This window comes from Habropoda laboriosa, unplaced genomic scaffold, assembly GCF_001263275.1.
Source record: "Habropoda laboriosa isolate 0110345459 unplaced genomic scaffold, ASM126327v1 scaffold83, whole genome shotgun sequence".
NCBI lineage: Eukaryota > Metazoa > Arthropoda > Insecta > Hymenoptera > Apidae > Habropoda > Habropoda laboriosa.
In genome coordinates this window covers 25,070-52,877 of record NW_017100179.1, presented here as the reverse complement: position 1 = coordinate 52,877, position 27,808 = coordinate 25,070, and the positions used below count along the sequence as shown (strand labels likewise).

Genomic DNA, 27,808 nt, shown 5'->3' with positions numbered 1-27,808 from the left:
TTTACCCTGAAAAAAATTTGGTGAAAAAATTTTTATAACATTTGAACATGTTATATTTTGTAAGAACTTTTTAGTTACATTTTAGTTATTTTTAATTATATAGAATAAGACAGCATCGGACAATAGTGTACTAGCATGAAACTACTCAGAATATGATTCTTCTGATAAAACATGAATAGTAAAGTAGGAATCATGTTCATAAAATTAAATGCTGCATCGTTCCTCTCCTATTAGTTAGTCTGATTCTTCGTTCTGCGATAGATTGTTATGCTTTGGAGATAAAAAAGGGGAAGGGTTCGCTTCGCGTGATCGCCAGTGCCACGACGTGTAGTTGGTTTTCTTTTTCTTATGAATAATATGTTCTTCATACAGCAACGGCGACTTCTGAATATCAAACTTAAATGTGTACAGGATGATACATAATTTTTTGAGAATTTTTCGCGAAAGGGAAGTGGCTCTAATTTAAAATTGTTCAACTTGTGAGTTCGGGGAATTCCCCCTTAGGAGTTCTAGGGTTAAGGGTCGAACAGATAATTTTTTTAAATATACTATAATCAATAATGTACTTTTCTCATTTTGAATATGCGCCCGTTTGTGCTTACTTATCTTCGTAAACTAATGATAAATCTTCCCGTAAAAATAAATAAATTCCAAGTTGCCATCAAAACGATCTTAAATTCAGCTCGAGCGCCTTATCTCCTCTAAACAACCGTTTCTAATTTTCAAACCTCAGCATGTCGCTTCCATCGACTATACATTAGAAGCTGAAAGTAGATAAACCACTGTTCAACTACTTATTTCACATCGACGACAAAATTAACAGGAAATTCGATAGTAACGCGATCAAACAAGTAAATCATAACTTTTCTTCCACGGTGTGCATACGAAGAAAATTCGGGAAAAGCCAGATTCACGACGTTCACCAAGAAAGAAAGGGGGAAAAAGCAATCAGGAGAAATTACGACTGCAAAAGCCACTCAAAATAGAGGTACACGGACAAACGGTGGCTTCTTCGCGGAGCAACGTCGATTCAGCGGCAGCAGGGAAAGGTTACACGAACCGGATAGAAAATTACGAAATCGCGGTGAACGAGAATATAAGAGGAATTCGGCCGCAGAGCTGGGTAGAGAGCGAGCGCGCGGGATTGCGGACACGGAAGTTGGTCGGTCGTAAAACGAGCTTAAAGCTCGTCCGTGTTGCTCCATGCCCGACCTTAGAAACCAGTTCGAATGTGCACAGGCAGAAGGGAAGCTAGGGAATTGTGTTGCAGAAGGGGACTGAAACATCGGATCCCAACCGGGAAAGATAGTTTCGTCTGCGCGATTTCCTCGCGCGTTCATACGTGAACCTGCGCTGTGTTCCTTAAAAAAAAAAAAAAAAAAAAAAAAACCCACCAAGAAACTAACCGACGTGAAAAATGGAAGAAAAACGCGGAGGGAAAAGCTCGTAAGATTGGAAGTAGAAGGTACAACGCGAGAAACCTGCTGTCTTGATTACGAACTTTCCTTAACGAATAAGAGCGAACGAAAATCTTGCAAGGAGGGTGGAGTAATGTTTTAAAATTACCGAAGCGAAAGTAGTTAGGACGGCGAAGGAACAGCACAGCTGCACCGAAAGCTTTCATCGCCAACGTCTTCGGAAGCTTCCCGAACGATGGAATTGCAAAACACATCCTTCCATCTCTCGTCTTGGGCGCAGAATCATCGGGAACATCGGTTCCCCGGCACCGTCGAGTTGACCCACCATAAATATTCATTCGTTCCGAGGGATAAGCATTCGCGTAGGGTGTCACGGGTCTCGGGAAACCTGGAGGAAACGACGCTCGACGCTTCGCAATCAGACCACCGTACATTTCTCACGTGGCCTGCGTGTAACTCGCGCCGGTTACACCTTGTTTTCCCCGGTTAATACGCCGCTAACTCGACTTCTTAACGGTAGCATGGTAATAAGGGCAGTTAGAACGTGGAAACGACGATTTACTGCGAAACGAACCCTTGGAAATACGTAGAACATGAACGCTACCCGAAATTACCAACCCTTGATTTACATGGCCACGGTTATGGCGTCGTGAAATTTCACGTAGGCTAGCCCGGAAGGCGTGAATCTGATAAAAAAGGGTAGATCTGTTGGAATATACAATTTCTACCACACCCATTCTCTTTGTAATCTGAAGGATCGCTGACCTTCTCGCATTAGTTACGTTCGCCGAATGACCCAGTTAGGTCGGTGGAAAATTGTAATAAAAAATTCTCTCTGTAAAACTTTTGATAATTTAACCCTTTGGACTCCTTTGTCGAGTGTGACTTGACGTCAGTTTTATTCGCAGTAATTTTTATGCCAGTTTAAATATGTATTACATTTTGAAATATTTTCTTTACCTGGATGAGCATAGGTACACGCATATATGACTCTTAATGCTATTTTCGATGTAATTAGTAAAAGAAATTGTTCAAATTCGTTCCTATCGACCAAACGTCTTCTAAAGTGCATTTTAAATAGAATTCTTAAAATAATAGAGAGCTGTTGAAAAGGAAATTTAAAAAAAAATTTGGAGTTCAAAGAGTTAAGATACTCATCAAACTTTTACACACCGGATTTGTGAAACTGCGAACCGGCACTTCTCACTCCTTCGTATTACATGTTGACAGAGTCTTGTAAATTTTTCATTTTGAATTTGCGTCCGTTAGTACTTCTTGTAATACCTGTAGTGTTTACCTATTCTTGTGTAATCTAATGGAAAATCTTGCCGTAGAAGTAAATAAATAATTTGTATGAAATGTTTACTGGACGTGTATTCTTCAGGGAAAGTAGCATGGATAAAAATTGAGAAGGTAATGAATTATTAGGTTTAACGTTTAAAATTCAAGTTTATTACCGAGCAGCTGCTTACCAAGCTTGGCTTTCATGTCCGTCTTCTCGGACGCCTTCCTTCCGGGCTTGCGTCCCCTCTTACCCCCCTCTTTCCGATCACCGCGAGATCCCTCCTGCAATCAAAAGAAATCACCAAATTGAACCCTTCCGTGTCGCTCTCGATGCATCCAAGCTCTTTGAGAATATCTCCGTTCGCACCTTTCTCGCCTTCCACCTTAATTCAATCCTCGACTTCATCCTTCGCGCACCTCCAACCTCTGATTCAACGAAACAAACGTTAACACGGTCACACGACGGAAATTTTGCGTTCGAACGTATACCATCTAAAATCTGCCGTGGCGAAAGGGTTAATAGGCGCCAGAAATAGTCGCGCTTTTTCGATGGAAAAAGCAGCGAAAACAAAACAAGAAAAACAGAGAGAGAGAAGATTCGTGTGGCAGTTAAAACAGTTCATTGAGAATAGCAGTTGCTAACAGGTAAAATTGCGAGGAATAAAAGGTGCGGGAAACGCTGGTTCCGAGGTACGCGTGCAACAAAAGTTTACGACTACGGGACCAGCCCCATCCCGCCCGTCACAAACAATTGCAAAATACATTTGCAAGCTGAACAGATAGCCGAAGAGGAGTTGCTGCGGGAAAAGTACGGGGATAGCCATGCGGGAAAAATGTTGTACAGAGCGGGTAGTCGACTCAAGTCTCGAGTCGTAACACGGAAACGTAACGTAGAGCAAGAGAGAGATCTGAAAGCGGATGATGCGAGTCCCCACGGCGGCGTAATTCCCGGCTGATCCGTTGTTTCTTCCTGCCGCTGATTAATATCTCAAACGAGTTGCTTGGAGCCTGCGCGCGCGGAGAACAACGTCCAACGTTTTCAATGGAAACAAAAGCTTATTGAGTCACGTGGAGAGGAGAGGCTCCGCTCCGGCTAAAAGCTCCGCGGGAGAAGCTTCTATATATCGGGCGTTGCTCGAGCCACAGCCAACCGTCCCTTCTCCCAGCGGCGAGAGTTTTAGTCGATGTGTGAAAAAGCACAGAGGACCCACCTTTTCTTCCCGATCATTACCCACTTAACTTTCTAACGCGCCCATCCACGCGTATGGGCCGTTTCGTAAATCGAGACGCAACTTTTCCTCCCCTTCATCGTTACTCCGAAGTCAAAGCTACTACATCCTCAAAGCTTGGGATGGAAGATGATTCCGCGGGTCGGTTGTTTAACCACCTTGCTACGAGAATTGACTTTGCTTTACTGCCTCGGTTTTTTACGCGGCTCTTTTTTCGAGGGGGGTGAGATAGTTTAATTGGAAATTTTATGCCGCAATCTCGGGGTAGCACGGTTTACTTTAGATGAGAAGGGATGTGATGTGGAGATATCGGTGGGAGGGGTAGTTTGCGTATGGTTGTTTGCTTCGATGAAGTGATATTTTGGTGATCTGTTTGGAAGGAGGTGAAACGTGAGGGCTTGTAACGTGATCTTTTTGCACAAGATAAAGAAAAAGAAAAGTGCAGTGAGAAGGTGCAGATCTGAAGGTGCGTATCCATTTGCGTTGCGTCGTTGCGTGTCAAAATTAACCCTTTCGCTGTTCACTAAAATAACAAAAAGCGGTGAAAAAATGTTCGACTTTTTTTATAATTAGTATTACTTCTATTTATGATAAAAATACGAAAAAAAAACATATTTTACCTGTGTTTCACTGTTATTCCTAAAGATATTCTAATAATTAGTCCAAGTATGGTAAATTTTGAAGCACTGTATGCATAGTCCAACGTTGCATTCTTCGCAATAATACCGTGTATCTTTTCTTATTCGTTTCCCTTCGTTTTCTTTTTGTTTCCGGATTTCTTTTTTGTTTCGTTTCCAACGAAACGAATTAAGCGGTAAGACGCAACGGATAGACTAAACAAAGCGGATCCCGCTCTGCCCGTACGGACTAAACAGCGAAAGGGTTAATCACGTATCATCGCTGCGTATCAAAATTAATCGCGTATCGTCATTGCGTATCAAAATTGATACGCAACGATGGATAGACAAACGGATAGGCGCTCTAACGAAACGTCTCCAAATTTCGAGAAGCCTAGTATGTTTAATTTTTCATTCATTTTTTATTTTTCTACCCTTTACGCACTGAGTATTTTTTGATTCGATCGACCAGCAATTCCAGCACACTTTTGCAGTAAAACTTTTAAAACCCCAAAGTTTTGTTTCGAAAAACAAAATTTCTATTTCTCATGTTAATTTGCATTATTTTAATAACACAAAAACACCTGAATTTTACATTGTAAAGTTCTCCAAAGTAATCACGAATGTCGCCATAGCAGCGCCATGGAGTGGAAAGGGTTAATAGTAATGGTGCACATTACGAATAGAAATTTTCCGAAAAATCGGTAATAACTTGTTGCACAAAGACGACCATGATTTCCGCGTGACGCTGCACAGCCAGTAGCGTGGAAGAGGTTGAACGGGTGAAACTAGGAGAGAAAAAAGCGGTCGAAGTAGAATTGTCGGAGGGTGAACCGAGGATCTGGTGCCCCCTGGAGAGATAAAGAAAGGGGTGAAGAGGGTAGAACGCAGGACGCAGGGCGTAGACGCGTCTCCTCCACACGACCCGTTAAAATTTACACGTCCCCGGAGCACGGTTGCTGCGACGGAGCAGAGGCGACGCGGCGGCCGCAGGCTTAGCTATGCATGTACTCACGGGTGACAAAATACAAATTCAGCCCCCTTTTAGGGAAGCTGTTTACCTTCGGCCCTATCCTTTCCTCTCAATCCTATCTGGTATTAAATCTCCTCGAATCCTCTTTCTTTCCCTCGACCGCTTCCGACTTCTTTGCTTCTCTCTCCCTTGCTCAGCCGACTCTCCTCTCTCTCTCTCTCTCTCTCTTATCTTACCCCTCTGCCCTTTTCTAGCGCGCCGGTCTTTGTGGGTAGAAAATGGAATTGATGTTCCGCGATGAGTAGAATAGATACAGGAAACGAGTCGAGAGAGAGGAAGAGAGAGAGAGAGAGGAACTCGCGTAAAGATTTGATCATGAAGTCTACGTATGTACGAGCCAAGAATATAATTAACTTGCGAACACGTAAGAGACGTAAGAAGGAGACAATGTTGCAACCGGATTGTAACATGATGACGCCTCGATCTGACAGGATTATCGTTATAAAATTTATTAGTCACTTTTGGCTATCACACCGAGGTGCCAAACGACCATTGGCTCGCTATAAACTCGCAATAAACTCGCAAATGGTTTATAAATTTTAACTTCACACGTGCATAATACAGGTGTTAAAGAAACATTCCGGTTACAAGAAGTTCCATTTTTGGATCTCTGTCAGACTGGAACGAGAGTCGAAAAACAGGAGTCGATAGATTCAAACTAAGGCTCAAACGATAGTCAACAGATTTCAACTCACATTTAAACAAGTGTCAACACATTCAAACTCAGACTCAAACGGGAGTCAACACATTCAAACTAAGGCTCAAACGGAAGTCAACAGATTCAAACTAAGGCTCAAGTATCTACTCAACAGTTTCACATTATTCTCAACCAGGTTTGAGTAATTAATTTCACAATACCCAGCATCTCTCCATACCGTCGCATTCAACTGTAAGCGAGATTGTACCGAAAGAATCGCGATATACAGACCGCAACATCTTCCAAGAAAAATTGCATTAACCATCAGTTCTGCTACGTACTTTGACACATTTTGTAGGTCACGTTTCGGCGCGGGAGAAGAGTATCCTAGCACAGAAAGGGTAGAAACCCGTCAAACCTCTACTCTGATGCTGACACTTCCGTCGATTTCCTGACTCCGCGCCCCTATCGCTAGCCGCGTGCTACCTGCACCATCATCCCTGCGCCTGACAATCTCACACGGCATGACGTGTATCCACGATCGTCGGGGGGGAACGATTCCACCGTTTCCGGCTTCGTCTATCACCGTCTGTAACCCATCGATTCCGACCGACTCTATACTATACTCGAAGCTTCTGCTATTTCGTCCCTACCAGTCAGTTTTAGTATTATTTTTAACCCCGAGATATTTCGGGCTTTCACGACGCAACATATTGCTCCGCCGCGCCGCTCCTCCCGCTGTAAATTGTATCATTTTGTCATCGATGCCTCGGTCGTCGACTTTCTCAATTTTTCTAGCTATTTTAAGGAATTCGACCCTTTCTGCGAAACACCAAGGTGTTGCGATAGATTTAGAAGAGCAATTGAAAACCCATGCGAAGATAGAAGAAAGCGAGGAGATTGTGTTGGCTCTGGTGTTAACCCTTTCGTGACTTGAGTATTTAAATAAAATTTGATCTGAAATTAGTATCCGTTACAGACGTAATTCTTCAACCCTTATGTCAATAACCAGATATCCTTTTGCACATTTTCTCACATAAAATATTTGATCTTCTCGGTAAAAGATCGTTATTTTGCACATTTCCTGTCTGTGATTGCTTCAAGTCCAGAATTTTCATACCAGAAAACTACTAAAATTGGACGATAAAGTGGACCAAAATCCTGGCTATAAAAAAAGTTAAAACAGCTTGCCTGACCTACATACCCAAAAATCGTGAGATCTTTTCCCGGAGAACTTAGAAAAATTCCTCCTCCCTAACAGTGCACCTAATAATTTCCAAAAATAAAACCAAACAAGACCCTTTCTTTTTTCTATTTTTTCGCACGAGATAAAGGTTGGAAAAACCGCGAAGAGATACGAGAGAGAGAGAGAGAGAGAGAGATTACATCGACACGATCTAGCCGGATGCTAGATAGCACAGTAGAGAACCGGAAGCTCGTAAACCACACTGTACACAATCGAGCGCGGAGGCTTTGTAGTTTCGCAGTTCGCCGGCCGGTTCCCTTTTACGCGTATTTCTCGAGCGCCAAAGGACGCGTTACGCGGCTCGCTTCGTGCCAAGGCTCTCCTCGTTCCGCGTGAAGCGTGATTTAATCTAGCGGCGTGAGCGCACGACTCGTCGGCCACGGCACGTAACATACGCGCCACACGGTTTATATGTAACCTACCGGCGGAGGTGACCGACGCGTGGCCGCCGATCGCGTCAAAGGCAATCTGTCTCTCGATACTGGAACGTGTTGAAAAACCAACAACCCGGTCCTGATAACTAGATCTCTACACTCCTGTCTGATAACTGAGACTTTTCTGTTTTTTTTTTTTTTTTTTATCCGAAGCTTCTCCTTGATTTGTTACCTTTCATCTACATTTTTTATTCCAACGCTGTACCGCAAGCCACGCCCACTTTATTTAACCCCTTAATGCTCGGATTTTTCTCAACTTGATGTGCCAAAAACCGTCGTTTTGTTTGTTCTTTTGTTAATTCCTAGGCGTGTAGAAATAAGTCTCCCGTTATTTAAAATGTTTTTGGGGTAGTAGAAAAGATAACGCAATATAGAAAGTGAAAAAAATAATTTTTAAAAATTGCATTTATGGACTATATTAGGGGTAAAATATTGGGAATTTTTTTCATGGGTGGATATTAAGTGAAAAGTTTAAATTTTTCCGGGGGATGTAAATGTAGCTTTCAGGTTTTTTGACAATTTTTGGAAAGTAAAAATATTACAAAATGGAGGAGTTATTGCGAAACCACTTCTGCTACGTTTTCGTGAGGTTTCGCAATTGGGTGAATAAGTCCTCCATTTTGTAACATTTTTGCTTTCTGAAAATTGGAGAAAAAAGCTGAAAGCTGCATTTATATCCTCTGATGAATTTGAAACTTTTCATTTACTATGTTAGCTATGAAAAAAGTTTGCAAACTTTGCTTATTTTTGGATGTATGGGAGTCGTGTATAGTCTGTGGAAGAAATATTTCCAATTGAGACTAAATTAAGGCTAAAGCATGCTTCATGCGGTCCTGACAGAAGTTTCTAGGCCTGATTTTCTCAAATTTCTGAAAATTTGCTTATCGACATGCACCAACATGTAAACTTTCACGCCTGACTGATTTTACGATCTCGCTATATTTCTTCCACTAACTATACCTCTTCTTTACACGTTCAACCCGAGGTTCATTCTCATGCTCATCAGTCGGTATATAATTATGACACATTTTTCTTCTGGAGTGCGTTTTGTACAGCTATTTTTTGCGTTGTCGGTAATTTTCCGCTAATTCATTTCATTTTTCAGTATCACGTTTCATAATTAGGATATAACGTGTACACGTAAAAAGTAGAAAAACAGGTACCATTATAGAGCACCGTCGTTAACTTTACACCTCTATCTATCCTCCACCTCAGAGTTGGGCAGTAATTAATTCTTTTGCAATCGATTATTTAATGTAATCACAGTAACTGTAATCATTAATCAGTCAATCGTCGTTGAGATAAATCAGTAATCGTGATTACCTTCTGTAATTTGTAATCATCAGTCGGTAATTTTTAAATCGTTCAATGATTAATTATATTTTATACGAAATGTTCGAAATGCGAGTTGTATTAAAAGCAAATTACACTGAAAATAAATAAGTCACTTGTTCTAAGGATTTTCTATGTAAAACTATGTAAAAAGTAAATATATTTCTAAAAAAATGTTCACAGTGTCGTTATTACAGCGAAAGTACAGATTAAATCATGATCAAAAATGTAATCATTTCACGATTAATAATTAATAAAGCAATCACGAACATTGATTACAACAACTTCTAATTCCTTTCTTATTCATTAATCAACGATTACTGATTATTTAGTAATCAGTAGTGACGATTAATAATTGGATTTTATATTAATCGTAATTTTCAATCATTAATCGTATTACGTTTTGCCCAACTCTGCTCCACCTCGATCTACTAGGTGTAGAAATGAATTCTTCCCGACTTTTGAGTACAATCAAAGTTTCATTTAAAAACAATGAAAGCAGACCAATCATCGAAATAATTTTCATTAGTTTTTTTTTTTAATTTTATTTATTTAACGTCGCATCAACCACTAAAACTGGGTTACTAGCGACTCAAATTATCGAACGGAATTTACAATTCTTGGAGAAGAATTGTATCTCTTAAAAATGTTAGAAATGTTTTTCTTTCATTATTGTTGATTATCTTTTGCTATTTTTCTAGCAGCTTATAATACCATCGCGATGGTTTCGAATCAATTATGTGAATACAGTCGCAAAGAATTCATTTCTAGACCTGATACATTTTATCAAAGTTTGATTCATTTATATTGTTGGAAAGCTCGTGGCAATGTGACCCATCAAAGGGGTCACGCCGCCTCACGGTGTAAGATAATTGTGACCCACCGGTGGGTCACCCCGAGTTGAACGTGTTAAAACTCTTATTACAAAGCCTCCTATAGTACACCACGGGAATTTTATCCATCTCCCGTTTCCATGAAACGATAGTACAAAAAGAGAGCAATTACATCATAAATTCGAGAAGAGGCCGGAGGAGAATAACTATGGTGCTCATTTGAGACGTTGTAAGTTCATTAAGCGAGGAAGACAAAGCTGAAATATAAATAACTTTAGGACGATCGAGGAGAATCCGTGAATAAAAATTCCTTCGAGTATCCGGTGAACTTTTATTCGTGGTAATGAAGTATTTGCACACCGGATCCGGCGTTCCTCTTCGATTCTAGTCAATCTACGCGAGTCTTTCTTTCGCCTTCCTTTCTTCTGCGTAAATTTTCGCGGAATAACGAGCGAATCTTGTCGCAAATGAAAGCCACGCTTTTTTGGAAATGCTTGATTTTCCAAGATGATTTTTTGGAAAATTCGTGATTTTTAAAGACGCCATTTTTTGGGAAATTCGTGATTTTTGAAGACGCCATTTTTTGGGAAATGCGTTATTTTCAGACGCCATTTTTTGAGAAATGCGTTATTTACACACGCCAGTTTTTGGGAAATGCGTTATTTTCAGACGCCATTTTTGAGGAAATGCGTTATTTACAGACGCCAGTTTTTGGGAAATGCGTTATTTTCAGACGCCAGTTTTTGGGAAATGCGTTATTTTCAGACGCCATTTTTGGGGAAATGCGTTATTTACAGACGCCAGTTTTTGGGAAATGCGTTATTTTCAGACGCCATTTTTTAGGAAATGCGTTATTTACAGACGCCAGTTTTTGGGAAATGCGTTATTTTCAGACGCCATTTTTTGAGAAATGCGTGATTTTCAAAGATACTTTTTTTTTGGAAATGTTTGATTTTCAAAGACGCCATTTTTTAGGAAATGCATTATTTTCAAAGATACTTTTTTGGAAATTCGTGATTTTCAAAACGCTTTTTTTTAGAAATTTGTAATTTTCAAGACGTTTTTTGTGAAATTCGTAATTTTCGAAGACGCTTATTTGGAAATTCGTGATTTTCAGAACGCTTTTTTTTAGAAATTTGTAATTTTCAAGACGTTTTTGGGGGAATTCGTAATTTTCGACGACGTTTTTTGGAGAATTCGTAATTTTCGAAGACGCTTATTTGGAATTTCGTGATTTTCGAAGACGCTTTTTAGGAAATTCGCGATTTTCAGAACGTTTTTTGGGGAATTCGTAATTTTCGAAGACGCTTATTTGAAAATGCCTAACTTTCGAAGATGATTTTCTTGGAAATGCGTGATTTTCGAAAGCACGTTTCCCAAAAACGCGTGATTAATTCGAAACCACCGATGAAAGTGTTATTAGTTAACGCGCGAACTCCGTTCCTTCTACTTGGCCGGAACAACTTTCGGACGATCACCTTTCAAGTGGAAAGTCTTTAATTACAAAGGGTGCACGAAGAACCGCCCCCTCTCAGCCGGTCTCACCCTCGTCGGTATAGCTTCAACTACGGTTCCGTCCCTATCCCACTAGAACTAGACCACTCTGAAATTTCACGGAAAGAACTCGTCGTTCAATTAATTTTCATTATTAACGGAATTACTCCGGTAGTCCCTTAGCGAGACTCTCTTAAACGCGTTAGCCACCTTTCCACCCGTTCATTCCCTCTATTCCTCCAAAATCTTCCCTCCTCTCTCCTTTCCAACTACTTTCTCCCTCCACCCTCGTCAATTCTGACTCGAATAAACCTTTTTTTCACCTCTTCTATTTTCCCACGAGCACTGACCTCGAGCACCGCGTGATCCCTCGTTAACAAGGCTAATTTTAAGCTGTTTATGCGTCGTGAAATACCCTATCGAAATTTGCCAAAGTATTCCGTTAAGCTGTCCACCACGCCAAAAAAAGATTCATTCTCATTGACGAGATCGAGGATGACGATGAGTCACCGAGAGTGAAATAAGACGAGACGAGACGAGGATAGGAGAATCGAAGCGGTTTCTCTCTCGAGGGAGAGGCCACTGCACATTTACGAATCTACGACTCTCGACTTCCCTCTTTCCGACCGTAATATACCGCCGATTCGGGTCTTATTCTTCCACGGAACAGCGGCAGAGGAGATTGCCGCGAGGTTCAATTATTCAGTAGACGCGCGCGGAGTTACGCGGAATCCTCTTACGCTCCCGTCCGCGATTCCGACGGAAATTCATAACAACGCTTACACGGGCGAACGAAATACCTGAAAATCACCGCGAAAGACCCCTCTTGTCTTCGGTAAGAGGTACCTAGGTACGTCGAATACCTTTGATGCCTTCTTACACCTTCCGTTTCCCGACTCGTACGGGGTTCGTCTTATTGTGACGGAGTTCTACCGTGCGGCCAATTCAGTATCGCGAAAATCGCGGATTCGTTGGAGGAAATGAACAACGGTGTACGGCGTCGTCTGGTGAAAGTATTATACAGCTTACGGGAAATCTGGATGAAATTTTTTTCTGGCAGAATTATATTGTAATAATTACTCGATTATTTGGCAATGAAAAGTTTCTTTTCTTTTATCATTTAGGTAACGGTCCTTGGTTTTCTGGATCTCTAGTAAAATACTGTTTGTGTGTATCGTTTAGTATTTTTTTTTAAAAAGGGTTAAAACAGCCCTCTTTTGAGTTGCGACACTATTCTTGATAAATACTGTAATTTCAATTTTCAGATAGAAATAGCTTACTTTCACAGTGATACTTTGCAGATATCTCGAAATTATTACCCGAGTAATTATCAATGAAAAAATTTCTCTTCTTTTACAATTTAGGTACATAATGGTTTTTCGGGTTTTGCGGTCTCTAGTAAAATACTATTTATGCGTGTTGTTTACTATTTAAAAGAAAAGGGTTAAAACAGAACTATTCTGAATTGCGACACTATTCTTGATAGTGTAATTTCAATTTTCAGATAGAAATAGCTTACTTTCACAGTGATACTTTGCAGATATCTCGAAATTATTACTCAAACATTTAGCAATGAAAAAGTTTGATTTCTTTTACAATTTAGGTAATGGTCTTTTGATTTTTGCAGTCTCTAGTAAAATACTATTCATGCGTGTTGTTTACTGTTTTTAAAAAAGGGTTAAAATAGCCCCATTTCGAGTTGCAACACTGTTCCTGTTAACCCTAGAACGGTCTTCGTTTTGTCTGTACACTTAAGACTTTTGGGTGAAAAAGGACCTAAGACCTTACGTTTAATAATTTTTATTTCCAACGCGACATACGAACCTAGACAATAAACGTTTAAAATAATGACAAGGAACGTAAACTTGATAACAGCAAAAGTGACTAAAAATATAAAAAGGCGGTGGGTCAAAAAAGACCCGAAGACCGTTCTAGGGTTAAATACAGTAATTTTCAGATAGAAATAGATCACTTTTACAGTGATACTTTGCAAATATCTCGAAATTATTACCCGAGTATTTATCAATGAATAAATTTCTCTTCTTTTACAATTTAGGTACATAATGGTTTTTCGGGTTTTGCGGTCTCTAGTAAAATACTATTTATGCGTGTTGTTTACTATATAAAAGAAAAGGGTTAAAACAGAACTATTCTGAATTACGACACTATTCTTGATAAATAGTGTAATTTCAATTTTCAGATAGAAATAGATCACTTTTACAGTGATATTTTGCAGATATCTCGAAATTATTACTCAAACATTTAGCAACGAAAGAAACTTTTTATTTCTTTCACAATTTAGGTAATAGTCTTTGGATTTTTTGGGTCTCCGATAAAATACTGTTTATGTGTATTGCTTACTGTTACAAAAAAGAGTTAAAACACTGCTCTCGTTAAATACTGTAATTTTCATTTGAATTCTATCTCTTTCAGATAGAAATATCTCACTTTCACACCGATATTTTGCAGAAAATTAACGATTTTCGAAATGTCACGCTTCTACCATACCGACCATGTATATAATATTCAAGAAGCTACGTCCAGGCATAATCCTTGTTAAAAGCTACAATTGAAATTTCTGTAACGCTCTTTCAGATAAAGCTCACTTTTAGAGCGATATTTCCTAGATACATTAGAATGAATAAAATTAAATAATATTCGATAATAAATTCTACAGTATTCAACAAACTGCATGTATAAAGACGAAAATTAATAAATTCAATTTAGCCTACTTCAACAGTGATATCTCGTAGATATCTGAAACTACGACACCGTGCAACATTCGACTGGCGATACTCGAGGCGAGTATTATTAATAAATTGTACGACGGAGCAAGTTTGAAATTTGACCCTGTGAATTTCCAATATAAAGAATAATGCTCGTGTTGTTTGGTACTGTTACGACATACGCTTATAAAGCGCAAAAGCGTCGAGTGAGCGTGCAACGCAGTTACCGGATTCACCAGGCGCCACAACCTTATTATTACCTCCGTTCGCCGAAGGTTGCACGGATCCTCCGGCGCTCTTTCAACGATGACCTACATACAAAGTGAATCTCTCGCGAGAGAGGAAGTGGCGACTTGGACGGGAGGCGCCTTTTTCCACGGAATCGCGCGCGACTCTCGCGCATTGTGAAAAATCGATGTACACAAATCGAAGGATATTAAGTATCGCCCCGACTGTTGTACGAATTAACAATTCTCGTCTGGGTATAGCTTATCGAATATTATGGAACACTGTCGATTTGCTAGAAGAGTGATATGTCTCGAAAATCGATCATTTTCAGATATCTACGAAATATCACTCTAGAAGTGAGCTAAATTTCAAATTACAATTGTATTATTTTTACAAGTATTGAATTTATTGATGATTCACGTCTCGATATAACATGACGAATATTTTACATATCCTCGATTTGTTCGAAAAGTGATATATCTGAAAAATCACTAATTTTCAGCTATCTACAAAAAGTAACTCTAAAATTGAGCCATTTTAACCAAAAAAAAAAAAAAGTCACTAAAATGAAATATAAAATTTCCACTAGAAACATTACTAAATCAACGAATACCTAACCTTAAAAGAAACACCCATCAAAAAGCTCACAAAACAAGTAGTTAATACATACGAAAGATGTTCCAACGTTATTTCTTAAATTTTCCTTCGAGCAAAAACATTCTAAAAAAGACACGTCAACAGCGAGTGCTTATACGAAACTGAAGTGGCGTTCGTGGATGATAGAAACGCGGCAGTCGCGCGAGCAGGTGCGAATGGAGAAGAAAAGGAGGAAAGAAAAAAAAAAGAACGACGCGACACCAGGGACGCGCGTAAAAGCCTCCTTGGGCTTTTCCACGTCATTGTTCGCCGGAGAAGCAAACGCGACCGGATGAGGAACGGAGAAAGAGGAAGGAGGAGGCGAAGGAAGCTCGTAATTTTCCAACCGCGCCACCAACGCCGCCGCCGCCGCTGCGTAACAATGAACGAGGGTGGTTTGCCGAGTACAATGGCAAAGCGCCACCACCGACGAAAATCCCGTAAATTCGCGTGTGCGCGCGGCCATCCTCGTTTCCCGCGTTAAATTCGTCGGTGAAACTTTCCGTTTCTCACCTAACCTAACTTGCCGCTGTTGACTTTCAAACGCTCCCACGTTCCCGCTCTTTAACATGGAAAAAATTCTTTCCCCGACACGTTTCTTTCGATAACGATACGAATCACTCTAACCGTTTCGCAAATTGATCGATTTCTCCGTTTCCAAGCGAATTATTGAAATCCACGGTGAACTTACAGCGCAGAATTCCATAGGTAACGATATCGTAAGTGACGTAATAAGTTTGAAAATGTAACAAGTTTACGAGGATTTACGGTACGAAAGTCGAGATAAAGTTTTCTATCGAGTGAAACGTGAATGCTCTCTGCCGTATCGATAAGCAACCGTCGCGAGAGATTTACAGGGGCGAAGGAACATCTGCCGCGACGATGTTCCCATTCGCCACGCTTCGATTGCTTCGCAAACGCGTATCGAGATCGCGGATAGAAGTGACAATGACCGGGTGAGATTACCTGCGAAACACCTTCCACCTACCGGCAATTCATCTCCTAACGATCGTGTAGGAGACGTCTGAGGATCTACGGGTGACTTTATTTTCCGAATAAATTACCATCTCCAAGTATTTAAACACTTTCTAAACGCGATTCTTTTCGTCTAATTGCAAATTGTTCCCGCTGGTACGCTCGAGAATCTGTTCTAACCGAGCATTCCACTACCACGAATCGCAAATTCTACGCATACGACAGATTTACACAGATTGCAAACAATAAATAGTAGGAAACACGCTGGAAACGTTATGAAAATTGCACCGTTCTTTCGGTCCCTTTAATGGCCGCCACGAAACCGCATTCTCCTTTGCCAAGAATTTCCCATCCGAGCCTTCGCCGCCGCCCTATTACTCCCCGGCCGGAATATTTTCGTGATATACGCTGATTTTGTAAACGCGATTCGATACTTATCAGTGACGCGGAGCAAACAACTAGGCTCCTCCTATCGAGCCTCCTCTCGTAACCGTCAGACGAGGCACGTCCCGATCCGAAAAGTGTTTGCAAACACGCTTCGTACCGGAATGTAAATCCTACGGATCTAGCTGCGAGGTAACGAAGTAATGCCAATGGAATATGTCGACTCTACGTTCTGCTTATTTGGCGAGGCAATCGCGAGGAATAGAGAATCGAAGGAGAAACGATTACGCACGCTCGAACAAGATCGAAAGAAACAGAGTGCAACGATTACGTTTCGATAGTATCGAAATTAGAAGAAATTCTAATTGGCTGTGAGATGGTTAGAAGTGTAAAAGGAATTCTACGATTACAATTGTTACATACGAACGAGCAACGATAGTTCGATTGTGTTACTTATGCACGCTAAGTATCCAGGTCATCCTACTCCAATTACGTGGAAATATTTTCAAACACTAGGAAAGCTGGAAAACACGAGTGGCGTGAAATTTGATTGGACGGTTAGGTTGGACTAGGATTAGACGTCAAGTGGGTCACGAGACACAGAAAGATGCGCGAAATGGTTGAAACGCAAAAGCATTTATCGTCTAAGTGGTAATATACGTGGTGAGAGAGAACAGCCTTCTCATAAGATGGTGCGCATCTAGCGGAGTTTTTCGTGTATTAACGGCACAGTTTTCCCTCGCAATGGATGCGTACCGCCGAATTGCGCAGTAGCGTCGCGTGTGGGCGACAAAGTCTAACGGTAGTCAGCACGATCGACCGGCATTTCAAACGTAACCACGACGAAATGGATCCGTCGAGTACTCGGGGAATTTAAAACGATCCGCGCGACCGTGTATCGACGATCACGGTGTATACCGGCGAAAATGCGTGTGTACGTACTGTCGACTGAACCGGGATAGAATCAACAGGGTATCGTTCGAAAATGGTGTGCATATAAAGCGTTCAGGGAAAACGGAGCTAATTTCACGGCTGACTCAAGGGAGATGAACGTGTAGAGGTATGCAGGTAAAGGGGACGGGGTCCAAGAGGCTACGAGATAAAGGAAAAAAGCGAGTAAAATGTGTCTACAGAAAACTCACCGGTGCTACGCGACGTGCGAGCTGTGTCAACTGCGCAGTTGACGGGCTAAAACGCTGTGTTCAGGGACGTGGTGCTCGGTACCGGTGCCCGAACGGTGCAACCGGTAATATTAAAAGACAACCGCGACGCGTAACGGCGATTTACAGAAACTCACGACACTGATTTTAAAATTACTTCGAATCAACGAGCAAGTCGCGTGCCTCATTTTACGAACGCATTAGAACGGGATAATTCGATCGAAATAATTAAACTTGAGTTTCGTGTTAATTCGTTACGGATAAATTATAGTTGCACTTTTTATCTCGTAATAGCTCGTCATTTGTAAGATCTCCAATTGTGAATTACGTTGTATAAATGATTATTTGATTAGGCATTTAAAGGAATATTCGTATTACGCGAAGGTTCGATAATTAAATGTTTGGACACTGAATTGGTGATAGAATCAGTTAGGCAATAGCGAATAACTACTCTTCAGTTAACGCAATCAGTGTTGTTTATGCGTTATGGGAACAGAGATAACAACCGTAACCTGTGATAACATAGCGAATACTTTACAATATAGCATTTCCGAATCGAACTATAGCGACCATCGTGTTCAACTTCTTAGTGTAGTAGGACATTATCCGTTAAATAGATAGAACAACAACAAGTTACAAACCTTGACGATGTAATTCTCATTTTACTTCCAAGAGAACCGTGAAATTTCGTATAGTTAATTGCATAATAAATGTATATAAGAACGTTAACTACCGCGCGATCTCTTATCGGAACGGACTCCAATATATTCCGCGCCTGATGGTCACATGACTGATTACAGACAGCAACGTCATCACTCGACGATCGAGGGAACGAAAACCACCGACACGTGGCGCGATCAGTCGACAAAAATGCGAAAGTACGAAACGGGAAACAGCGACATCGAACGTCAGCTCTGCTATACGAACACACCACGAAGGAGCGCACACAAGCAAACAGCCACCCTTCAGTTCTGCTTGTCCCCCCTACCCCACGACCCCTTGCCAAACCCTCGATCTTACAGGTCCTGACGTCAAACGAAAGAAACAACGCCCTTTGTCATCAATTCGAAACTAATATACAGTCCGAAAAACCCGACATTTTGTAAGCGCGCCCTCTTTGCACAACATGGTGTAATCTGTTTAACGCGCGTAATCTTGTTGCCTACTTTTCATGGCAGTTTGCATCACGCGAGCACGTTGTCACTTCATCGTTTCCACAAATTGTCTACTCACCGTTTCATTTTCCACGATACACATCGGCTCCACCTCCATGACTGTTGCGAATTTAGTTCTTTTCGAAGTTCTTGAAGAGAATCCTTCGCGACACGCTTTGTTCGATTGCGATTCCGTCTTGTCTTCAACACTTTGCAACGGCAACGTGTGTCTGTTTACAAACACTGCAAGGTCATACAGCAGACCCCCAGACCTCTGACTGTCGAGTATTTCGTATTACGTCACGATCGCTGATAACAGCGCCACTCGCGACAATATGACGAAACACTATGCAACTTCTTTAAGATTGACGGTCGATAAGTAGTAGAACGTATTTCAAATTTTTGAAAATTCAAACATTTGAAATTTCCGTTTATTCTTAAACAGGATGTCACTTCAAACATAACCATGTAATTAAAATCTTTTTTTATACAAAATTTTTCATCTAAATCATTATTTGACTTCAAAATTGTCAATGACAATCAAGACTATTGTGACGAAAAATTTCAAAAATATTGCACCATGAGCGAAAAGCCTCAACTTGATCCTCAATATAATTGGATCGTACGGACTTGTACGAACGCTTTTAACGTATATTTAACCATGCTGCATTTTACTTTCTACGATAACACCGTAAATATGCAACCAAATACCACTCGTAAGTTACAAACGACTTCATTAAAAAAAACATCTTCGTATAAAATTTATGATCACCGCAAAGTTATCAAAGTTAAGGTGCCGTTCTCATAATGAATGCAATAAAGTTGCAGAGGCTTTGTCGTACCCTATATTCATGCTGATGGTGGACATTCTGGTGTATTCTATATTGCAATGAACATCAAAAGTTAAAACTGTTCGGAACAAATATAAACGTAAAACACATTTTTATTATTAGATGTATAAATTCACATTTTAATCATCGTATTTTTTGCATTTGTTACATTATAAAATTATATTTTAAAATCCATAGTATCCGTTATGAAAAGCATTTCTGTATTTGCTCAAACGTCTATTGTCATAAAAATTGTCTTGATAACTTCCTTCGTGATACCCCCTACGAGGGTAGTATAACTTTTGGTCATAATTCCTCCGTCGATGTGGAAAGTATCTGAGAATAAACAAATTGTTAACAATTACGTGTTCGATACAATTCAACTGATGTAATACAGTCTTAGCGATAATATGGAATTACCGATAATCTCTTGAACGAGGTATAACGATGGGATCTTCTCTATAATAGCCCCCTGGTAATGTATCTACGTAATAACCTGAATATCCGAATGACGGTATATGATCGTTATTACGATAAATAATTGGATGATACTTTTCTCTATGATAATATATCTCTCCGCCATTCTTATCGAAGGAACGTATTGCTTCATCTCTCAGATAGTTTCTTTTATCTTCTTTGTATCGATCATTATTATAACCTCCGATGCGATCGTAATAACCATTAAAACTAATATAAGACAAAACGATATTTCAATTTTTTCATATTCTACTCTCGTATACATAAAATGAGTAATTACATCGTACAAATTATACATATACATATACATATTCTCGGTTTAGTTACTGTACACTGGACACATAGTAACATACTATACACTTGGTACACTTACTTTTGCTTATTGTCATATATTCCCTGTTCTGCCCTATCTACCCTATCTGCCGTCTCTAAACGTGTCCTGTGATTTTTGCCCGTAATAACCACCACTATTCCCTGACGACCTATGGCCCCCCTCGTCATCGCTGTCCTCGTAAAAGCTTGAATTATTTCCCGACTCGTCTTTATGGTAGTTGTTGCTAAAACCGGTCCTGTGATGCCCTTTTTTGTAATATCCACCGCCATGCCTTTCAAAAGAATTCTTCTCATGATCGACGACTTCAGATTCTCCTGAACTATGCCTTCCTTTGCCGTGCCCTTTACGAGCTGTATCCTGCTCGTCGTATCTCTTTTCATCCCGCTTGCGTTCATTAAATCCTAGTTGCCCTGTGTTATAAGCAGAGTTGCTTTCTTTATTCGCCTTCTCCTCGTCAAATGTTACGTGCTCGGTATCGATTTTTTTCTCGATACTGTCCGACAAAGAAGATATCGATTGCACCTTACTCTGGGGAACAATCGAATCGGAAGCACAGAGACTATGTCGAACAACAAACAAAAACACAATATGCCAAACTAAAGTCGACATGTTTTCGAAAGCAAACGTATATGATATTGAGTTTCTTGTTCCATGGAGTTTGCTCAATTATATAGAAGCAAACGACCTTGTTCCAGCGACAAAACTAAATGCATCCTGTGTACACAGATCGAAAGATCCGTAGGATCGATAGTTAAGGAACGACCTTCAAGAGTTTTCGGTTCTACACATTAAGAATTAGCCCATCGAACAAAGAAGCAAAACGAATAAACTGAAACTACTACATCGTAAATAATTAATGCACTTTATTGAGAACTAGTAATAATAGAAACACTTTGTGTCATCTTTATTTTTGTTCTAATTTTATTCTGTTTAAAACATTCATTATGTTAAAATCTTTTTAATTGCGTTAAAACTTACAAATAATACAAAAAAAAAGTTTGAAATAAATTATTCGTATATCGTATAATATTTACAACTTACGAATATTGTTAGAGGCACATCTGCAATATAGTTCTTTTTCGGACAAAGGTAAAGGTAAGAAATATATAGATATTGTAAAAAATATTCAAAACTTATATTTTAAGTCGTCTTCGTGGAAATTCTCGGTGAAGAATTGTACAAGACGCTTAACCATACTCTAAGTATCGTAAGGGTAAGATGGGAGGGGAAAAGGGTATATGGTATATAATACAATCACTAATCATCTTTGTGTTCCAAAAATATCGTAGCTCTTTCTAAACAGTACTTTCACGCACATTCGCTCTTGCACTCCGATTATTAAAATTAACCGTTTAGTCAAGCCGCGTACCAATTATACAGATTTGTAATTTGTAAGCACAATTTTGTAATCGCAATAACTATTTCAGTTGAAGTTTCTAAAAACGTTCAGTATATATGCTTAAATGCATTAAACACATGTTTCATTTTATTTCTCGTTTCTTTTTTTTTTTTTATAAATAGTATAAAGATGTACGGCATTTCGCCATTTTGCTGTAACATCCATTTTGCGTGCGATAAAGTGAATTAGATGACTTGCCTATATGACTGTTACAAGTGAACAATTTGGAAGGCAGACGATTTTAATTCCGAATATACGCCAAAAAGACACAGACATACAAATTACCATTTTCTTCTGTATTATATTACAAAATCAAAATTGCCGTTCGTGCGCAAAAGGAACACCGTTCGAAACATTCTTTTTCGCTCGGTGATTCAGGGTGGCCATGGTATTGTTAGGTACTATAAAAAATAAATTTATTAATCCACCCCTCCCTGTATCCTGGCAGTACATAAAATTAAAAGAAGCACAATTAGGTTTCCGTTTTACTTTTGATAAAACAACGTTGTGTTAGTACACGACCCATCGCGTACCAATAACTTTCAGTTGTTGGTAGATCTGTATTAAAATTGTCAAGCAGCAATACGCCGTCAAATAAAAAATGGATCTTCACAAACCACCCCATTCACGGCGATGAATGGACGCTAACTTATTTACAAGTGTCTATATGATTAATATACTTCCATAATTTATACTTACTCTGTACACGCGCATTTTCAAATTCCTACGAATGAATATATTTACACAATTTGGCGGTTTGTTAAAATATTTAAAAACTGGTGCGATACAATGCGATCGCGGTACGCTATTTATCAGTTGCATATGGTTTTGGTCGTCGATAATAACGCGACTTGTAGTAATGGAAGAAGTTCAGTTTCACACTAATTTTTTTTTTTCTCATCAAAAATAATACAGATTTACTGAAAAGTCCGCCTATAGGTCTCTATGAAATTATTATCTGTTCACTGGCTTTTCCATCCTGTTCAACATAATTTACGTCTATAGTGCACATTGTTTGATATTACCATTGTGAATCTTCTTTAGACTTTAGTTTAATGTCTTTTTTTAGATATAAGCGTGAATATTCATCTTGGTAAGTAGCACATTGTGTATTCGACTTGTTAGGTTTCTGTATATTACTACTAACTGGTGAATTATTCGGTGAATACTTCATTTCTTGTAATTCTTGCAATTCCTTTAACGATCTCATCACCATTTGAACGTCTTTTTCCTGTTCGGTTGGTTGTATCATATTACCCACTGGTTCTTCTAAGATAAGTCCCGCATCTTTTCGCTTATCCGACATTCCTCTTGGAGATGCATCATCATTAAAGATTTGACTTAAGTAATTAGTAGCAGCAATTGTTTCTTCGTTTTGTCTTTGTTCCTGCTCTTCTTTCGAAAGTGGCGGCTGTGGCTGTGGTTGTGGTTGTTGTTGTGGTTGTGGTTGTGGTTGTGGTTGTGGCTGTGGCTGCTGCTGTGGCTGTTGCTGCTGCTGCTGTGGTTGTTGTTGTATAGGCACTACATCTGAATTAACATGTCCCAATTGTTTATCTAATACCTTTTGATCCTTTTTCCTTTTTTTAACGTCGTGCGATTTATGTTTAACTTCCACACATCGCTCTCGCTTTTTATCCCTTTTTTCAGTCTTAATAAGCAAATCAATATCTTTATCTTCTAATCTCTTATCATTTTTTGTATCAGTGTTCTCGTGTAGTAGTCTGTGTTTTAAAGATACAGGTTTCGAATGAGAAGAAGCTTGATTAGATGTAGAATAATTAGAATGTTGTGATTGTGTACATGAATATGAAGCTTCCTGTCTGTGTACGGAATGATGTCCACTTTGAGGCACTTCATTTGTATTTGGAAGAACATTTGCAGTTTCAGAGTAAGCGGTAATAGAAACAACATCTTTTTTATTTTCATTCATCTTCGTAGATGATTTGTGAAAATCATTAACCGGTGTAATAGAAAGAGAACTATTACCTAAATCCATCAAATTGATCTCCACATGACTTTTAACTGGTTTTTGAGCCATCAACTGAGCCGTAGGCACAACAGAAATTTTTCCTAGAGTGGAATTGCCACAATTGCTAGACGCAATTGCCAAGTTTTCATGGTGCTGTCCCAAATTGATATCTTTAATTTTATCCTTATTTTTTATACTATGTTGTTTTTTCTCTATATTATCACTTGATTTTGTAGTTCCTTGTTTTACATAACTCGTACAATTTTCCGTAATATTTTGAATTTTAGACGCACTTGCTATAACTTTTTCTTGCGAAGAAGCGGCACTTATACTTGATGGTTCAGTCCTTGCAGAATTGAATATCGCACTTTCAGAACTAGCGGTATTACCATTACCAACCTCTTTTAACTTTTTCGATTTCTTTTTCAAGCTGAAATCAGATCATTTTATTATACTATACACTTCCTAAAATAAAATTATAGTTATTCTAAATTTAGAATACTACTTACATAGGTTCAGCTTCTCCAACAAACTTTAATAAAGCGTGCGCTGTCATATATCTATGGGGCCATAATGGTAATACTTCATCAACCATATATGATCCAACAAAAGAGTACATACTTAATTTCCTTGGTCTCAAAACATTATAACATTGAATCCTCGAACTTGCAATTTCAGCAACAAGTTTTCTATACAAAAAAAATAACAATAGTATACGAACTTTCTTGTTCAAGATGTGCCTAAAGTCCAGCTCGAAAAACTTACTTCGCTTCTTCGGTCCAAGGGAATCGTTTTTTAGGAATTTCAGACTCATCTATATCTTCACAAACATCTTCATCATCGGAACTTTCAATATCTTCAGGCGATCCCTCCATTTCACTGAAATGGAAATAAAAGTAAATAAGGAAAAGTAAGATAAATTGTAAAGAATTTAACACGGCGATGATAAAGAAGGATGATCAGCATTTATCGTGATAAAATTCCATGATCTGGAAAACTCCTGTGTAAGAATGTATTATGAATTCCTAGATAAAAGTATATGTAACAGTGTACATGTAGTCATTAAATTGAGTTCCAGTAAACATAAAACTTTATTGCTTGACAAAAAGGATGATGCTTATGAAAAACTAAACACTGATACTGATGATAAAAAGCCCCGTATTTTCCGCTATCTCAATAAGAGCAATAAAAAAAGAAAAATTAAAAAAGGTTGTTCGTTCCTTATATATGACGATATCAAAATTATCCATTAAGGGCATAAAACATTAATATAGCAGATATATGTAAGCATGAACAAGAGTAGGAAGAACTAGAAAAGTCGAAGAAAAGGAAGATAAAGAATAATTGGAAAGGTGAAAATAGAAAAGGTTTCCTCTTATGAGGGACACCTTACCAACAGTACCGGTATACTTTCCAGTATATAGGAGGACTAAGAAATAAAAAAGTATAGTAAGTTCCCATCCAACGTTTTACAAGCACATAATTTATGTTTCAAAATCACAAGAATGTTATCTCTAATCTAATTCTCTTTATTAATTACCAGTGGTCCCTAATTGACATAAAAAAAATTTGTAAAAAGTACTTACTTTCCTTCAGCAAGCATGATAGTGTATGAGACTACCTTTGTATAAGATCCTTAGTCTTATATTCGAGGTCCTGCACAAACAATTTTTTTGCTCTATTTTGAAGTGCTACTTTACTACATGGTAAGAATCGTGCGAGATGTCCATACGTTTCTAACCTTAAACTTTGAGGTGAAAGCATCCTCAACCTCTTCTCTAGACTGAAATAAAAAATCTAATGTTTATTTTTACGAAGTATAAAATATTGTATCACAATTACTTACCTAAACAATAACGTATTTACTGATGCATTGAAAAATTTAGTCTTTCCTTCTTTACTGTTTTCGGCACGTGCCTTCAACTTATTAACTATTTCTACAACATTTTCTGGAAGAGAATCAGGCAATGGTGCTCCTTCTTTATCAATATCATCACATTCAGATTCTGTACCTATACAACGAGATTTGCCAGAATCTGTTGTATCTCTACTTGATTCATCCTCAACTCTTGCAGCATTAACTACACTCTCTATTGCATCATCAATATTACTATCTTTACAACCTAATTTTTTTAGTTCTAATTTCTTTCCATCAAAACCATTACTATTCGAAGTCTTTTTTTCAAACTTTTTTATATCAAATTTTTTATCTGATGTACTTTTACTTTTTTGCGTATCTATTTTCTGTGTATCTAATTTCTTCTTGTCTTCTTGATCTTCTGAAACTACAATTATAAAAATTGTTCACAATTGTAGCATTTTACTCTCCTTACTACGTTACAATAACATTCCAATTATTTTAAGAATTTATCTTATGCAACTATGTCACCTTCTGCATCTGTAGTTTCTCCTTTCTCTTTTCGTCTATTTAAGGTATCTCCATCTTGTTGAGAGTTCTGTTGATCTTGGGGATTTGGTTGTTTCTTCTTTTTAATGACATTTTCGTTAGTTTGTTTCTTTTCACCATTTTCATCTATCTTTTGCTTCTATAAAAAGTAAATAAAAACATTTAGCAGATAACAACAGAGAGGTAAATTACACCGTATTAAAATTCCTTGTACTTTTCTTGGTTGATCACCAGTAATATCCTCAGTATCATCTTCATCCGATGAACTAATATGTCGTTTGTCTGATCTTTTGGGACTATCTACATCTTCTGTATCTTCTTCACTACTTTCGCTACTTTCCTCATCATTACTCTGGTTATTGTTATTATTATTGTGAACTAATGAATGTCGCTCTGCTGTTTTAAACTCAAGAGCTCCACAATTGATATAAAAACCACCATGTGCTGTGGTCATCTCTTCTGGTACAATTTCATCATACTAAAATAAATAGAAATAAAACACAGTATATTATTATAAAATACGCATCGTTAAAGATAATAACACTTAAATATATTACATACCGCATCAGTATTGTCGATGAAAGAATCATTTTCATCATACCCAGCACCCAAATCTACATAATCATTATATTTATGCCTCTTCTTTCCTATAGTAGATGTTCCCTGTAAGAATGGAACGAGTAGTACATAGTGAATAGATTTTAACATATTCGATATTCATAGTAAGTTTTTTTAAATTACATTTTACATACATATTTCGCCTCGAACCGTCTTGCCATATCTCGGAGTTTGTCATCGTCGTCATCATCGTCGAAGGACAGTCCATTGGTTGTATTTTCATCTTGTTTCACCTCTTTCCTACGTTTTTTCTGTAAAATAAATTAATTCATTTATTCCACGTTTGAATATGCTGCACCGTCTATGATCGTTAATCGGATATCACCTCCTAACCCACAATGAACCGCGCTCCGTTTCAATTTCAACGCGCGCTTTCACTATATTATTAAACATTACAGAACAGTCGATGTTTTGCGCATGCACGCGATCCATCATGTTTGCAATATTTCTACTTGCAAAATACAAATATTTAAACACGTCGTATTTGAAATAAATAAATACAGATCGTTTAACGTGCAATATGTTTATTAAGAAAATGTTTAAACGAGATAACATTTTGTCCGTTAAATGTTCATAAAATACTGTGCAGTTAAAATTAACACTCCGAAATATGAGTACGAGAAAGAAGGATAAATTGATTCAAAAGAGGGCATAAACTGTCCATTCATACCAGGAGTACATACTACGAACAGAATGTCACTGTTGCTCTTTCTTTTGAGACGCGTAACTCCCTGTTATCTTCTGCTCTCCTAATACGAAGGACGCTACAAAGAGTGATTGATCCCAACAAAATACAATTGTCAATAAATTCAAACAATACTTCGCACTGTAAACGATACTTAAAATAAATTGTATTGTACAACAGTAATTACACAATTGTAAATATGTCATTAAAAAAAAAAAAAAAAGAAAAAAAAAATTTTATACAAAATAATGTAAATATCGTAATATATA

The 27,808-nt window shown here is 38.5% G+C and overlaps 3 protein-coding genes across 5 annotated transcripts in view; all 3 read right to left on the bottom strand.

The window, feature by feature from the left end:
- LOC108579003 (cAMP-responsive element-binding protein-like 2) overlaps positions 1–19,082 on the bottom strand; it is a 26,784-nt gene extending 7,702 nt beyond the window's left edge. Inside the window, exons 1-3 of one of the 3 annotated variants that reach the window (XM_017942430.1) lie at positions 17,649–17,742; positions 3,070–3,128; positions 2,876–2,984 (exon numbers count right to left, since the gene is read on the bottom strand). In XM_017942430.1, the coding sequence (XP_017797919.1) occupies positions 2,876–2,984; positions 3,070–3,108 (148 nt within the window). In that variant the 5' untranslated portion in view covers positions 3,109–3,128; positions 17,649–17,742. Of the gene's footprint in view, positions 1–2,875; positions 2,985–3,069; positions 3,129–17,648; positions 17,743–18,899 lie in introns of those variants that run through there. The other 2 variants (XM_017942429.1, XM_017942431.1) reach the window with 2 other exon arrangements.
- A 753-nt stretch (positions 19,083–19,835) lies between these two features.
- LOC108578998 lies at positions 19,836–21,070 on the bottom strand. Its single transcript, XM_017942424.1, is given in 4 exon segments — positions 19,836–19,986; positions 20,071–20,337; positions 20,501–20,545; positions 20,547–21,070. Coding segments are annotated over 4 exon segments (987 nt in total).
- A 1,504-nt stretch (positions 21,071–22,574) lies between these two features.
- LOC108579001 (yemanuclein-alpha) overlaps positions 22,575–27,808 on the bottom strand; it is a 6,669-nt gene continuing 1,435 nt past the window's right edge. The window contains 11 exon segments of the mRNA XM_017942426.1: positions 22,575–23,281; positions 23,369–24,259; positions 24,339–24,518; positions 24,595–24,708; positions 25,223–25,258; positions 25,412–25,612; positions 25,676–26,114; positions 26,219–26,375; positions 26,451–26,714; positions 26,798–26,899; positions 26,989–27,105. Coding sequence (XP_017797915.1) covers positions 22,882–23,281; positions 23,369–24,259; positions 24,339–24,518; positions 24,595–24,708; positions 25,223–25,258; positions 25,412–25,612; positions 25,676–26,114; positions 26,219–26,375; positions 26,451–26,714; positions 26,798–26,899; positions 26,989–27,105 — 2,901 coding nt within the window. The 3' untranslated portion in view covers positions 22,575–22,881.